Raw genomic sequence first — 13,384 nt, 5'->3', positions numbered from 1 at the left:
TGTCGAGGTCCCGAGGACACTTAGTACAGTATCGCTAATTAAATAATCGAGATTGATAACGAGCATCAAATAGTCAGACAACGAGAAATATAAACGGGAAAGTCGACACATTACTCGAAATATTCGCGCTTCTCAATTTCTCAATTTCCAAGAGACGAGACAACGACATTGGGATCGAGCGACGACACCGTGCGAACGAGATGAGAGGACACTCTCCTCGCTATAACAGAGAGAGAGAGAGAGAGAGAGAGAGAGAGAGAGAGAGAGAGAGAGAGAGAGAGAGAGAGATAAAAGGAGAGAGGAGCATCGATGAGGATGAGGGTGGATGGAACGAAGGGGGGCAAAATCCCGGGAGTGTGGCCTATAACGCAGACAGACGGAGCCAATCAGGGCGCAATGCGATTACCTTAACGAGAAATCCGATTACTTATTCATTCGCCTAACTCGAAATCAGTTTAACTAATCGTTTAATTCGGTCGCTCTCGCTACCGGCCCCTCCGGTTCGTTCCAGGATCTCTCCGGTCTGAGAGAAGAGGAGCGTAGACGACATGCTATGTTGGCGGCAAACGGGGTGCGGGATTATGGTGTCTCTTCAGGAACGTAGCGAAATTCCGAACGCATGAATATTCGCACGAGGATCTGAAATATATATATAATATATATAATAATTCTTATGCAATATTATAGCATTTTTTATTCAATATCAAGATTTTTTAAATAATGATGATAAAAAGTTGAAATTAAACAACTTCTATTCTGGATATATAAAAGTTGTAAGATATGATATATGTAAAATATTGATAAAATAAATATAAATATGTAAGATATATAATATAATATATAAAAATAATTTAAACACTGATTCTAAAATGCTATAATCTGGAGGAATTGTCTGATTAATATTTCCTTTTGTGATATTATGTATTATTTAATTCTTATAGATATAATTATACTTAAAAATCCATTTCACGCGTGTAGCCGAAGACTCCTTTTACTTCTCACGTTTTTTTTTTGTTTTTTTTTTAACTATTACTATACATTTATGTTTGGCGCAAATTAAAAAAATATTTTCGCCGGTTGGACAATATATTGTATATTGTATCGATTCAAAAATATCCCTCCCGGTCGTCTTTTTAAGGGACACCTTTTATCAGCTTAACCGATTCTCGTCGGCTTCCGGGGCTCTTCTCGATCCTCAATCCATCTCTGAATTCCGATTCACCCCTCGCTGGCGTATACCACCAGCCAGACCACGCACACGCGTGCCTGAACATTCGCACGCGTACACGTTTGAGCCAAACGTTCCGTGTCTCTCGATAGGGGGATGTTCGCGAAGCGAAGGAGAGGGCCCATTCAATTCAATTACGTAATGAATTGTCGTGTCTTGAGTAAACACCCATCCTCGCCACGACTTGACGGCGGAAAATCCAGGACGGTATCAGTAGTACACGGGCCCCACTCTATCCATTATTTATTCGTAATTTTTCGATTTCGTAGCGGATGAAATTGTATACTATTATAGGCCTCTTGTAGTTGTAGGCTCATGACTTAACCTTATTCCTTTACATAACTTTAATTTTGAAAAGACAGAAGTGCTCCCCTCTAGTGAGAATTTTCTCAAACTTCTTTACGAACACTTATTCATTCGATAAGTTGCATCATCCTTTTTTACCATTTCTTATGCAAATAATAGCTCCTCCAGAACTGATAATTTTGCGAAGCGCTCAAAAAAATGAGAGGAATCAAAGAATTTTCAATTCTTCGAAAAATGAAATTAAAAAAAATTTTTTTTCTTTAAAAAAAGAAAACATTTATTAGTGTTGAGTTTTTAGAAATTTATGATTATACATGATTTGTTGAGACCTTTAGTATTGTAAATTGTTTGTTATACGTGTTTCTTAAATGTATTTCTTTTCATAGGAATCAACAATCTGAGTCATAAATTAATTTCAGGTTATGGGTGAATGATAACGATTTTATGTGTGTGATCGGACACAAATACGTGACTTATAGTAACTTGCTGCGCGTCTCTGAGTGAGAATCGAAATGTTAGAAGAGATAGTAACAAGTAAGTTTGGATAAGCATATTTACTAAATTACGACATACTCGTCAGATAATATAACCTATCATCATGTATAATTTTGGGAAGTTAAACTCGATACTTTACAGGCAAGTAAATTATATACGATATATTTGTTAATCGAGAATCTGTTACATGCATATTAATTAGTTTTTGTGTACTGTAGGAGTCAATTATCCTCGTGCGCCCGAGATTCTCATCAATCGGCCTCGCAGTTCAACAGAATAAACAAAGTTGGTTTTCGAAATTCTCACAACTATTGCTCGAGAGTTGTAGAATTAACGATTATTCTGAAAATAAATTTATTTTGCAGATTCTGATAGCAAACAGAGGAGAGATAGCATGTCGTATAACAAGAACTGCGAAGAAACTTGGCGTGAAGACCGTGGCTGTATACAGCGATGCAGATAGGAACTCTATGCATGTGGAAGAAGCTGATGAAGCTTATTGCATTGGGCCCGCTCAATCTAGTCAGAGTTATTTACGACAAGATAAGATTATATCAATCGCCAAACGAGCCAAATGTCAAGCTGTACATCCAGGATATGGATTTCTTTCGGAAAATACAGAATTTGCAGAATTATGTCAGCGGGAAAATATCATATTTATTGGTCCGCCAGCCAGTGCTATCAGAGACATGGGTATAAAGAATACTTCAAAAATTATTATGATGAAAGCTGGAGTTCCTATCATAGAAGGTAAAATATTTTTTTCTATTTTAAGTATATATAAAGAAATGTATGTTTCTAATATCCGCATTTTATTTGTAGGATATCACGGAAAGGATCAATCAAGTGAAACACTATTGATAGAAGCCAAAAAGATTGGATTTCCACTGATGATCAAAGCGGTACGTGGGGGTGGCGGGAAAGGTATGAGAATTGCTTTGAAGGAATCTGATTTTACTGAAGCGTTGGAATCTGCAAGAACCGAGTCTGAAAAAGCATTCGGGGATTCGGCAGTGCTGTTAGAAAAATATATTGCTGAACCTAGACACGTGGAAGTGCAGATTTTTGCTGATAAACATGGAAATGCTGTTTATCTATTTGAAAGAGACTGTTCTGTACAAAGAAGACATCAGAAAATAATTGAAGAAGCGCCTGCTGTACGTCTATTAATTATCATTGTAGAGATGTATAGAAAGAGATAGAGAACTCTAGAATTATTGTTGTTTAATTTATTTTACAGCCTGGTATTTCCCAGAAGCTTAGGCAGGAGTTGGGAGAAGCAGCTGTGTGTGCCGCTAAAGCTGTGGGATATGTAGGTGCTGGTACAGTGGAGTTTATAATGGATCGAAATAGTCACAGTTTTCACTTTATGGAGATGAATACGCGTCTCCAAGTGGAGCATCCTGTCACAGAGGCAATCACCGGCTTGGATTTGGTCGAATGGCAATTGAGAGTAGCAAGTGGCGAAGAACTTCCGCTCAAACAAGAACAGATTACTCTTAACGGCCACGCATTTGAAGCTAGAATTTATGCTGAGGTAACGACTTATATTTATTTTTGCGGATTTTATGTGTTTAGATAAATGTATATGAATATACAATTTTATTTGTGATTGAATGGATGTCATTGATATTGCATGATATAATATGACAGAATCCAAGGAATGGTTTCTTACCAGGAGCCGGTCAACTTTTATACTTGAAGCCCCCTCAAACAATGGATAATGTCAGAGTCGAAACCGGAGTCCGACAAAATGACGAAGTGTCTGTGCATTATGATCCAATGATAGCGAAATTAGTGGTTTGGGGGAAAGATAGGAACGAAGCTCTTAATGTACTTAGATCAAAGCTCAATGAATATAATGTAAGTGATATAATTACTAACTGTAAATTCATAAAAATGTTATTATATATATATATTAAAAATCAAATAAAATAATTTTATTCTTATAGATTGCTGGTCTCGATACAAATATAGAATTTATCAAAGATCTTTGTATTCATCCTAAATTTCAAAATGGCGAAGTACACACGGGATTCATCGAGGAAAACTTTGAGCAGCTATTTTCTAAATTACATGTACCTAATTCAGTACTGATTCAAGGTGCTCTCGCTTGGATATTATATGAAGATGTAGATTCATTAAGTGTATCATTAGAGACAAAGGATCCCTTCAGTCCATTTGCTGTGGAAACTGGTCTCAGATTAAATCATGTATTAAAACATACATTTCATTTCAATGTCGATAATGAAGATAATATAGTGGAAGTGAAATATTCTGAACCAGATATGTACCTAATAAGAGTTAATAGATTGGGACCGTGGAGAAAAGTGATTGGAACTTTGAAGAAAATAGATGGTGCTTTAGAGCTGTTTACAGAAATTGATGGGATCATCACTAAAACGCGGATAGTGAAACTCAATAATAAATTACACATATTTACCAAAGTAATAATGTAGCATTTAACAAAGTTAAGAATTTCCTATATATATATATAAAATTTTATAAAATTATAGGATCATGAATGGCAATTGATTATTCCTACTCCCAAATTCATGACTACACTTACGAGCCAAACAGAGCAAAATCCGCATACAGCATTAAGCCCAATGCCTGGATTGGTTGAAAAAATTTTTGTTAATAAGGGAGATGCAGTGAAGAAGGGCGATTCGTTACTTGTTATTGTTGCTATGAAAATGGAGGTAAGTTGTTTAACTTGTTTTATTAATAGTAATATACAATATATATAAAATTAATATTTCTTCTTTATAGCATATTATTAAAGCGTCTACAAATGGAATTGTTGAAAATGTACTATGTTCTGTAGGTGATAATGTTGCCAAAGATAAAGTTCTTATCAAATTGACAGAAGCTAAAATATAATATATGCAACATGATATAATAATCATTTTAAATAATTGATATATATATATATATATATATATATATATATATATATATATATATATAATTGAAAATATGTATAATATATTTTTTTTTATAATGGATTTATAATAAAAATATCTATCTTGTTTGTTTAAAGTTTAAATAAATAAATACTCAAAATTTATATATATGAAATTTTTATTTTACGTGGAGAAAATCCGCTATATGTAATAATTTCAAAGAATGTGAGTATTTATAATGCAGATGAAGGAAAGAATATAAAATGTGTAACAAATAAAATTAGGATTTTTTTGTAATTGTAATGTTGAAAGGAATTAATTAAATTCCATTTAATATGTAATCTCAATTTTTTTATCAATATATAAGAAAATGTAATAAGGAAAGAAGTTTGACAAAAACGCCATGGCATTCATTAAAAAAAAAAGACTACAAACAATTTTATATATAGCACTATATTAAAGTTGTTTTTATATTCATGCGTATCTTATACATTTGCACTTTTTATATCTATATCTATTTTAAAAATTAACAATTACTTTTAAAAGCAAAAATTAATTTAACAATTATTTTAAGTTATTGTTTATTAGACTTATATTCCTGGTTTCAGTTGTCTATAAATTTAATCGTCTTATTGATTGTCTAATTTATAACAAAATAATGCCCAAACTAAAAAATCGATATGATACAATGTGTTCATGGCACTTTTACAGTTTTTTTTTTTTTTTTTTATCCTTGATAGACTAACAAAATTTACAAGCTCCCTACATAATTTATTTATGTCTAAGAAATGATAATGGTACACGTGTTTTGATATTTGTTCAAATAGTACATGAAAAAAATCACGATTTCTTAAACATAATTCAAATTATTATATTATTGAAATATTTTTATAAACATTACGTATGTATCGATGTATTGATTTTGTTATTTTCATTCAACGTATCGGATTTAATTGGCCGCGTTCAGCAGAGAAAGTTATCGTCTTGTTAACACTAGATGTTGATTCGTTGGTTCTGAAAGTAAGAGAACCAATCACATTCGATTGTCACTAACTCTGCTGAACGCGGCCATTCCATCTTTCTGTTTATCTTTCAATTAAATTGTCATAAATCTTCGAAATATTATTACAATTGCTATTTCTAAGTTGCAAGATCGATGGCGTGTCAATCTTGTCAATCGCTACAATTTCCGCGATCTCACTTTGATCCAAAGTCCACCGGTTGCTCTGACTGTCATCCGAAACTTGGCTATCACTTTTTCTTTGCCGAATATCGGTTCTAATCGACACTTCCTCAGAACCGCGCTGATTATCGATTTTATCTCGAGCATGGCAAATTTATATCCTAATAAAGTAAGAAGAGAAACATATATTTTGTTGAGAGCCGATACCTTTTTTACACGCGTAGTATTTTTCTTTTTTTTCCAGAGAAAATCGACAAGTTTATTCTACAATAAAAATATTAAAGATACCAAATTTTTTTAGCAAAAGTGAATGTATACCTATAGTATCTTCATTTTACGAATTATTATTATTTTTTTTTTTATACAACCTATGATATTTATTGTTTAAACTTGTTTCTCTTACCAATGCAATTACGAGGACCGGCGCTGAAAGGTATATAGGCATAGGGATGTCTTCCTTGAGAGTTCTCGGGACTAAAACGTTCCGGCTTAAAATCGTGAGGATTGGAAAAATGATGAGCCAAACGGTGTGTGCAGTACGGTACTATAAATACACCGCAACCGGCTGGTATCACATGCTTTCCTATACGAGTAAAAAAAAAAACATTATTCTTTTGATTTACAATAATTTCGAAAGCGATTTAATCTTCAATCGTTCGTCACTTATTTCGAGAGAACTTATTTTTATATGACACAGAATGTATTACGCGCACGATTACAATAATTTTTATTATCTTTACTAGCAGTCTCTTATAATTTATTGAATATCCATAAATAGTATATTGATACAAAGAATACATTATTTATTAATAATTTTGAAATTTTTATATAACGTATATATGATATAATTTTGAAAGAGCTGAATAATCATATATGATATAATCAAACTCGGAATACTTTCTATTATTGTATAAATATATAAAGTATCTGCGATATAATAACGAAGTAAAATATAATTGAGATATGAAATCTTCTCTTGAGAGAAACCTCACCTATTCTCACATCTTGTCCAAGTGTCCTGGCAAAAAGCGGAACGCTAGGGTATAATCTCAAGGATTCCTTGATGCACATGTCCAAGCACTTCATGTTTCTAAGATCCTGCATAGTAGATGATCTCTCATCATCGCCGAAGATCTCATCCAATTCCGCGATACATTTCTCCTGCCATATAGGATTATTCGCCAATAGGAAAAACGTCATCGCGGTAGCGGTACCGACCGAATCTTGGCCGGCTAGCATAAAAGTGCAACATTCCTCGATGATGTCCTGGTCGGTGAAACAAGGATTCCTCTCGTTGATCTCGACCATGTACTCGAGCAGGGATATTTTTCTGCCTTCCGCGCTCATTGTTTCGTCGTCGATAACGAACGAACCGTTCTGTCGTAAAAGCTCGCGCTTCTCTTTCATCTTTCTGAAGCAAAAGTCAAACAGATCCTTCTGTTGCTGCTCCTCTGATTTCCCGGCTGCCGTCAATCGGTAGACCCAATCAATTAGCAACCATGGTCGCGCGAATCTGTATGGCACCATAACTTGACCCCTGTTTTAAAAATACGTCGATGCTGATGATTATCACCATCTATTCATCGCAATGTATATACCATAATGTGCGAAAAATCGGAGACCTTGGCAGAAATTTAGCATAAAGAACTAAAGTAACATGTATATAGAAATTCATGATATTATTAATATCGCATACTAAGAAAAAGGTTGTAAAAATTTTTAATTTTAAATTTAATTAAGATGAATGCTCTTTCGTAAATATCAAAGCACAACTTCTTCTGCATTTTGAAATTTACTAATTAAATAATCTGTTATAATTAAGCCATCTTTATGCTCCGCGTTGTACTTTACTTTCTGAATGGCGTGTCATCCTCGACATTGCTGCTTCTTCGGCTCGCTCTCATCCCCAAAACCGTCTCTGTAAAAATAATCATTATTCAGATAAGTCAATATTTAGCATCGGAATAAAAAATATTGTATCATCACCTATACGAAATGTCGACAAGCGGATGATAATGGAAATTTTAAATGCGCACGTAGTATGACTTTAAAGACATATTTATTTTTACCGATATGCGAATATTAAGAGTCAACAAAGCCATACACGGTTATGCACTACCGTTTAAACATTTCTCGCTTTATCTCGTTCTCATGCTAATTAGTACGCACTCGCTATATATACGCACGTAAGTGCCACGTTTGTAAGGCGAGATGTTTTAGCATACAGACCATTCATAATTCGTATCGATTTCTATGACCAAACACAATCACCGTGAATCATCATCATCATCGTGCATCCTACGTTTTTATTGCGCGGTGCGTTTACGTTTTATTGCAATTGACACGAGCACAATTCATTATGCGCGCAGATGCTATTGATCTTTTTTTTTTCTTTTTTCTTTTACTCTACGTTCGCATTTCACGAAGCAGAGAATGTACTCGAGAATCGGCAAAGCTCTTTTAACTCGATTTTGCAATTCAAATATATTATTTATACCTCCTTCTTTCGAATGTGTAAAGAAGATAAAAAATTGATGTTTTTAGATATCTCTTAAGTAGGTCAATTAGTGTTTCTGTCATATATCATTTCTGTCATTTTGCAGACGAATCGAGGAGGAAATTGCGATTTTAAAGAACGAGCAATTTCCTCTTCGATATCTTACGCAAGGTATTTCATAATATTGCAGAAAGAAATTATTTTCTTAAACCTTATGAACATATAACGATAAAGATATTTATTATGAAAGTGTAATACTTTTATAAATTGCAAGCTGTTTGATTCATTGTTCGTTATAACGCTTACTCAAACAATTTATTGTATTATTACATACCGATCAATATATCGTAAACCGAATTGTTGACGAACACGGTGATGTTCACCTCTTTTCCATCTTTCTCGAGCAGTTTATCGACTAGATGATCGGCACATTTGCCGAATGTTCCTACGAATCTTTCGAGTGTGTGAAAATGGAAGGCCGGTTGCAAGATCTTCCGGTGTATTTTCCACTTGTCGATCTCTCGCGTGATCAGGCCTTTACCCAAAAAGTTGTCGAGCAACTTGTATAAGGATATCTTTCGCGTGTGCTTCATACTGCTCAGGATCACTTGGATGTCCTCCGGCTCCACGAGCACGACATACGGCAAAAGCGTTATCCATATCCGGAAAACGCGTCCGTAACTCTGCGCCTCGTTTGTCATTCTCTGAATCACTGAAAAAAAATATTTTGATATACGAAAAACAGCGTTCGAACAATTGATTCGTATTATTATACAATAAAATTTGACAATTTTTTTTTCGCATATTAACGTAATACGATGTTTATCTTTTTATTATGATAAATGTTTGACAAACTAAAAAAGATTGAAGCTCTTTTAGTCACTTGCCGTTGCGATCTTCACCCGAGCGTAATCATCATGAAAAGCTAATATTCGCATAGCTGGATAAAATAGCATATACAGCCGAATCGTTTTTAATTAATTAATGAATAATGTTAATAATTTCAATCAATAACATCGAATCTCACTCACGGTTTCCTTCAAGAATGGCATTTGCATTGCCAAGAATGGGCACTGTCTTCGGTCCATCGAGGGTGAAAATAAATCTGAGGATCCTGATGTAATCCTTCAATGCGTATATTACGTAGATAATAATTAGAAAAGCAAGGCAGGTCCACATCTCGCCTGGTGTACGATTCAACTGGTTATATAAGAGAAAAATATAATGTCAAACACATAACGCGTACGATAAAAGAATAAAAGAAGACAAATATTTTCTCTTTACTTAATAATGAATGCTAATTAATTATTCAATTTCATTTACTCTCTCGTATTATTCTCGTATGCTCACACAAAAACATTGCAATAAAATTTCATGGTTCGTCATTTAAATCGAACGCGCTAAGAGGAAGTTGAAGAAATACGAAGAAATAAGAAGAAAACCGATTATTTCGTAAGTGTGTTTGATATAACTTGATTACTTATTATTTTCATAACACCTTCTTGCTTTTAATCTGTCACATTCAATATGTACAACGCAAGAATTTTATTGAATTGATGTCTCAGCGTTATTTTGCTTATTGTTGCACCGGTATAGTGGCTATAAAACATGACAAGTGTGTGTTTTGTAATACGATAACAATATATATGTATATAAATTCGCATTCATGATTTTTCCGATATATTAGTATATATGTTCTACGATTACAAAAAATTATATTGTACATTTTATTATAATATTTTGTCCGTGATAGAAAACAGAGAAAAAAAAATATTAATATTGTAATATTCTCTGTCGTACTCGCACATATATCAATTTTAATTTTTCTTTTCTGACATTGAGTACTAATCATCTTTAAAAATATAAATTACAATATTTAAAACATACACGATACGCTCTTTTTGAACATAAAATGATTAGTTAAATATTAATTATTTATTTAGATGAGTTTTTAGAAATTTATTTAATAAATATAATTTCTCCAAAAATTTGGATTGTCGAACATACGCATTCAATCGTAAAACACACACACACACACACCGTATGTGCGCAAGTAATATGCATCTTCGATCGTCGACGACATCGCATTGTCGCGAATAGCATTGATTCGCCCGCCAAATTCCATGAGGGACATTTACTTGGTCGCATTAGTGATTCAGGATAGGACATCTGTTAATTGACGTATCGAAGCATGCGAAATAAAGTGTGCCGCGAGCAATCGCATATACCGATCGCATGACAATAAGTTTCATAACAAGAGTACGACCGAAAATGTTAATCGAGTTTATCCAACGTGTATTAACTTTGTCAAGCTTCTCTATTGTAATACTCATTACGCCAATTACTTTAGGCTACGTGGAGATACGAGAAAAGATATGAAAATAAAATTTTTTTGAAAGAATTTTTTTTTTTTTTTTCGATTCGATATCTTCGCATATATATCATTGGAAAAGCATGTAGTATCGATATGATATTTGAGCTTGTCTAATATTGCAATAAATATACATTTAAAGCGATGATTTGCGATTGTCAGAAATAAAACAGGAAAATACTAGACTCGTGCAACAACAACAAGTTACATTTACGGTAAACACGGAAAGAAACAACCACTTACGAGTTGAAGAAGGATGTAATAGAACGTGATGTTCCGGAAACACACAAATTATATAATATTCAAAAGTTCTCGATATCACATCGGTTTAACAACTCGCGCATTATCGTATGGTGTCTGCGTATTTATATGATTGCAACAAGATGCAACCTCCCTTCTCCATCGGAAAACGCATAAAGTTCTTTGCATCATATGTGTCGCGTACATAATATATTCTTCGCGTATAATCTAATATTTAAATTTCTTTCTAAAATGGGTTGCTTCTTTCTTACAATTCTTGTGAAGTATTGACTTTAGTTAGATGAACCGACATTGAAATTAATACACTCTTACAATATCCTTTCGCCGACTAATTTACATCTTTTTTTTATTCTTACTCGAGATGTGTGATACCAGCAAATTTATCTCGCGCACGATGTTTCTTTGAATTATGCAATACATATCCGTACATTCGCAATACAATTAAATTTATTTTTATCTAGCGGTATTCCTCTCTCTCTGTTATTTTACATATATTAAAAGTCTTTGTAAATTTCTATTTCTCTCGTGAAAAAAAATTATTCAAAAAATCGGCAAGATTTCCTACGATCATATCTCATATGTGAAAAATGTTACACAGTTGTCCTTGATTAATTCTGGATAGAGATAAGATTCGATTCTACGCAGTATATGCAAAACGAAGCGTGCGCGGAATCGAGCTTTGATTCGAGTTCACGTGTTGCTCACGCGAGAGATCCCGCGATATACGATATAATTGTTAACGCGACGAAAAAGAAGCTAATAGTACGAAACCGTAGAGTAATGGACGGGGCATTTTACCTGAAGCAAATAACGCCATAAAGATGTCATTATAGTCCCTCGCGATCGTTAATACTTTTCGAAAGCGCAACGAAAGTGCTATTATACATTCACGATTAAAACGATCGGCCGACTAAGCCTTGTCGCCTGCTCGCTAGTACTTTATATATGTATACCAAGATGTGTTAGGCTGCCTTATGGCACCTGTTAAACGGCACTTCACATCCGAATCACGTATCGTTGATGCGCGTGCAGGCCGTACTTCCCAAACGTGTCCGGGACAGCTTCTGGGAGGCGAGGCGATCGCCAAAGAGGATGATGCTTCGCGTGCATCCTTCTGCTCACGGTCGTCATAGGGCGAGAAAGAAATGTCAAGGAATCTGGTCTCAAGGATGAATGATCGTCGATTATTCTAATAATCGTGCATAAACAACTCGATCCTCTCATTAGGCGCGCCAAACCTTTTTTTTTTTTTTTGTTTCCCATTAAATATAAACGAGCATCTGTGAATAATTTTATCATATTACAATATGTGATAAAAATAGCGATATATCGTATTTCTTTGGCATTTTGACGCAAAAAATTCAATGTAAAAACGTACTCACTCCGTTTTTTATTTTATTTTTAATTTTTTTTTCGCCAACCTGCATTTAACAGCAGGGAGTGAAATCAAAGTTATAGCAATCATAAAATTTAAATAGCTTAATAAAAACGATTAAGATTCAATCTCATAACATATATATTTAAGTATATCTCGTAAAGATGTTGCAATATTAATAAAGATTAGAGTAAAGGAATAACAAAAGGGGGTAAAGAAGGCTTCTCTCCGATATATATTAAAATTATATGGAGATTGAAATTCTTTTTAAAAAATGTGATACTATAAATTAATGTTTTATAATTTAGACGTAGGATGGAAGCGATTGTCTTATTTAAAAGATACTTACAGAAAAAGATCCTGAGCCGCGCGTATCGAATGATTATTTAAATTTTTAAAAATATAGGCGCATTTTTTTTCCCCCTCAAACTGCATTTTCAAGTGTCGATAATTGCGCCAATGATATGTGCTACTGTTGATATATTAAAAATGGAAGAATTAAAAATAAATGCACGAGCGTCCTCTGTTGTTGAAGTAACGAAACTCATCGTACACAATTTTTCATGAAACACCAATGCCGGATTTCAAGCTTGTCTCGCAGGTAATTCACAATTTATAATGTAACGTAAATCAAATTCGCCACGTTTGTTAGACGAATCTTTCTTCAACGGCAAGGAAGCTGAAATATTTAGAATAAACATGGATTTATCAATGTTAAAAGAACTCGTTATAAAATGGGAGGCTCTAACCTGAGCTTTACGA

At 33.8% G+C, this 13,384-nt stretch overlaps 2 protein-coding genes across 6 annotated transcripts; one reads left to right on the top strand and one right to left on the bottom strand.

The window, feature by feature from the left end:
- Positions 1–1,904: 1,904 nt before the first annotated feature.
- Positions 1,905–4,926, top strand: Mccc1 (Methylcrotonoyl-CoA carboxylase 1). 2 transcript variants are annotated; one of them, XM_070302412.1, is made up of 9 exons: positions 1,905–2,170; positions 2,248–2,314; positions 2,395–2,779; positions 2,852–3,186; positions 3,270–3,566; positions 3,683–3,892; positions 3,982–4,476; positions 4,546–4,731; positions 4,802–4,926. In XM_070302412.1, the coding sequence occupies exons 1-9, from the start codon at positions 2,133–2,135 to the stop codon at positions 4,910–4,912; spliced, it is 2,124 nt and encodes a 707-aa protein (XP_070158513.1). In that variant the 5' UTR covers positions 1,905–2,132; the 3' UTR covers positions 4,913–4,926. The 2 variants fall into 2 exon arrangements, with proteins under 2 accessions (XP_070158513.1, XP_070158514.1); XM_070302413.1 differs by having other exon boundaries at positions 2,047–2,068.
- A 664-nt stretch (positions 4,927–5,590) lies between these two features.
- Positions 5,591–12,473, bottom strand: Cyp4aa1 (Probable cytochrome P450 4aa1). Of its 4 annotated transcripts, none has more exons than XM_070302429.1 (7): positions 12,046–12,473; positions 9,647–9,815; positions 9,157–9,327; positions 7,970–8,036; positions 7,111–7,655; positions 6,522–6,701; positions 5,591–6,279 (listed from the first exon to the last, which is right to left on the bottom strand). In XM_070302429.1, the coding sequence occupies exons 1-7, from the start codon at positions 12,073–12,075 to the stop codon at positions 6,116–6,118; spliced, it is 1,326 nt and encodes a 441-aa protein (XP_070158530.1). In that variant the 5' UTR covers positions 12,076–12,473; the 3' UTR covers positions 5,591–6,115. The 4 variants fall into 4 exon arrangements, with proteins under 4 accessions (XP_070158530.1, XP_070158527.1, XP_070158528.1 ...); XM_070302426.1 differs by having other exon boundaries at positions 5,595–6,279; positions 8,950–9,327; XM_070302427.1 differs by having other exon boundaries at positions 5,595–6,279; positions 8,950–9,327; positions 9,647–9,799.
- Positions 12,474–13,384: the final 911 nt, after the last annotated feature.

Source organism: Polyergus mexicanus, unplaced genomic scaffold (genome assembly GCF_030449975.1).
Source record: "Polyergus mexicanus isolate NDT 795.1 unplaced genomic scaffold, iyPolMexi1.0 SCAF_10, whole genome shotgun sequence".
NCBI lineage: Eukaryota > Metazoa > Arthropoda > Insecta > Hymenoptera > Formicidae > Polyergus > Polyergus mexicanus.
This window is presented reverse-complemented; position numbering and strand designations above follow the sequence as displayed.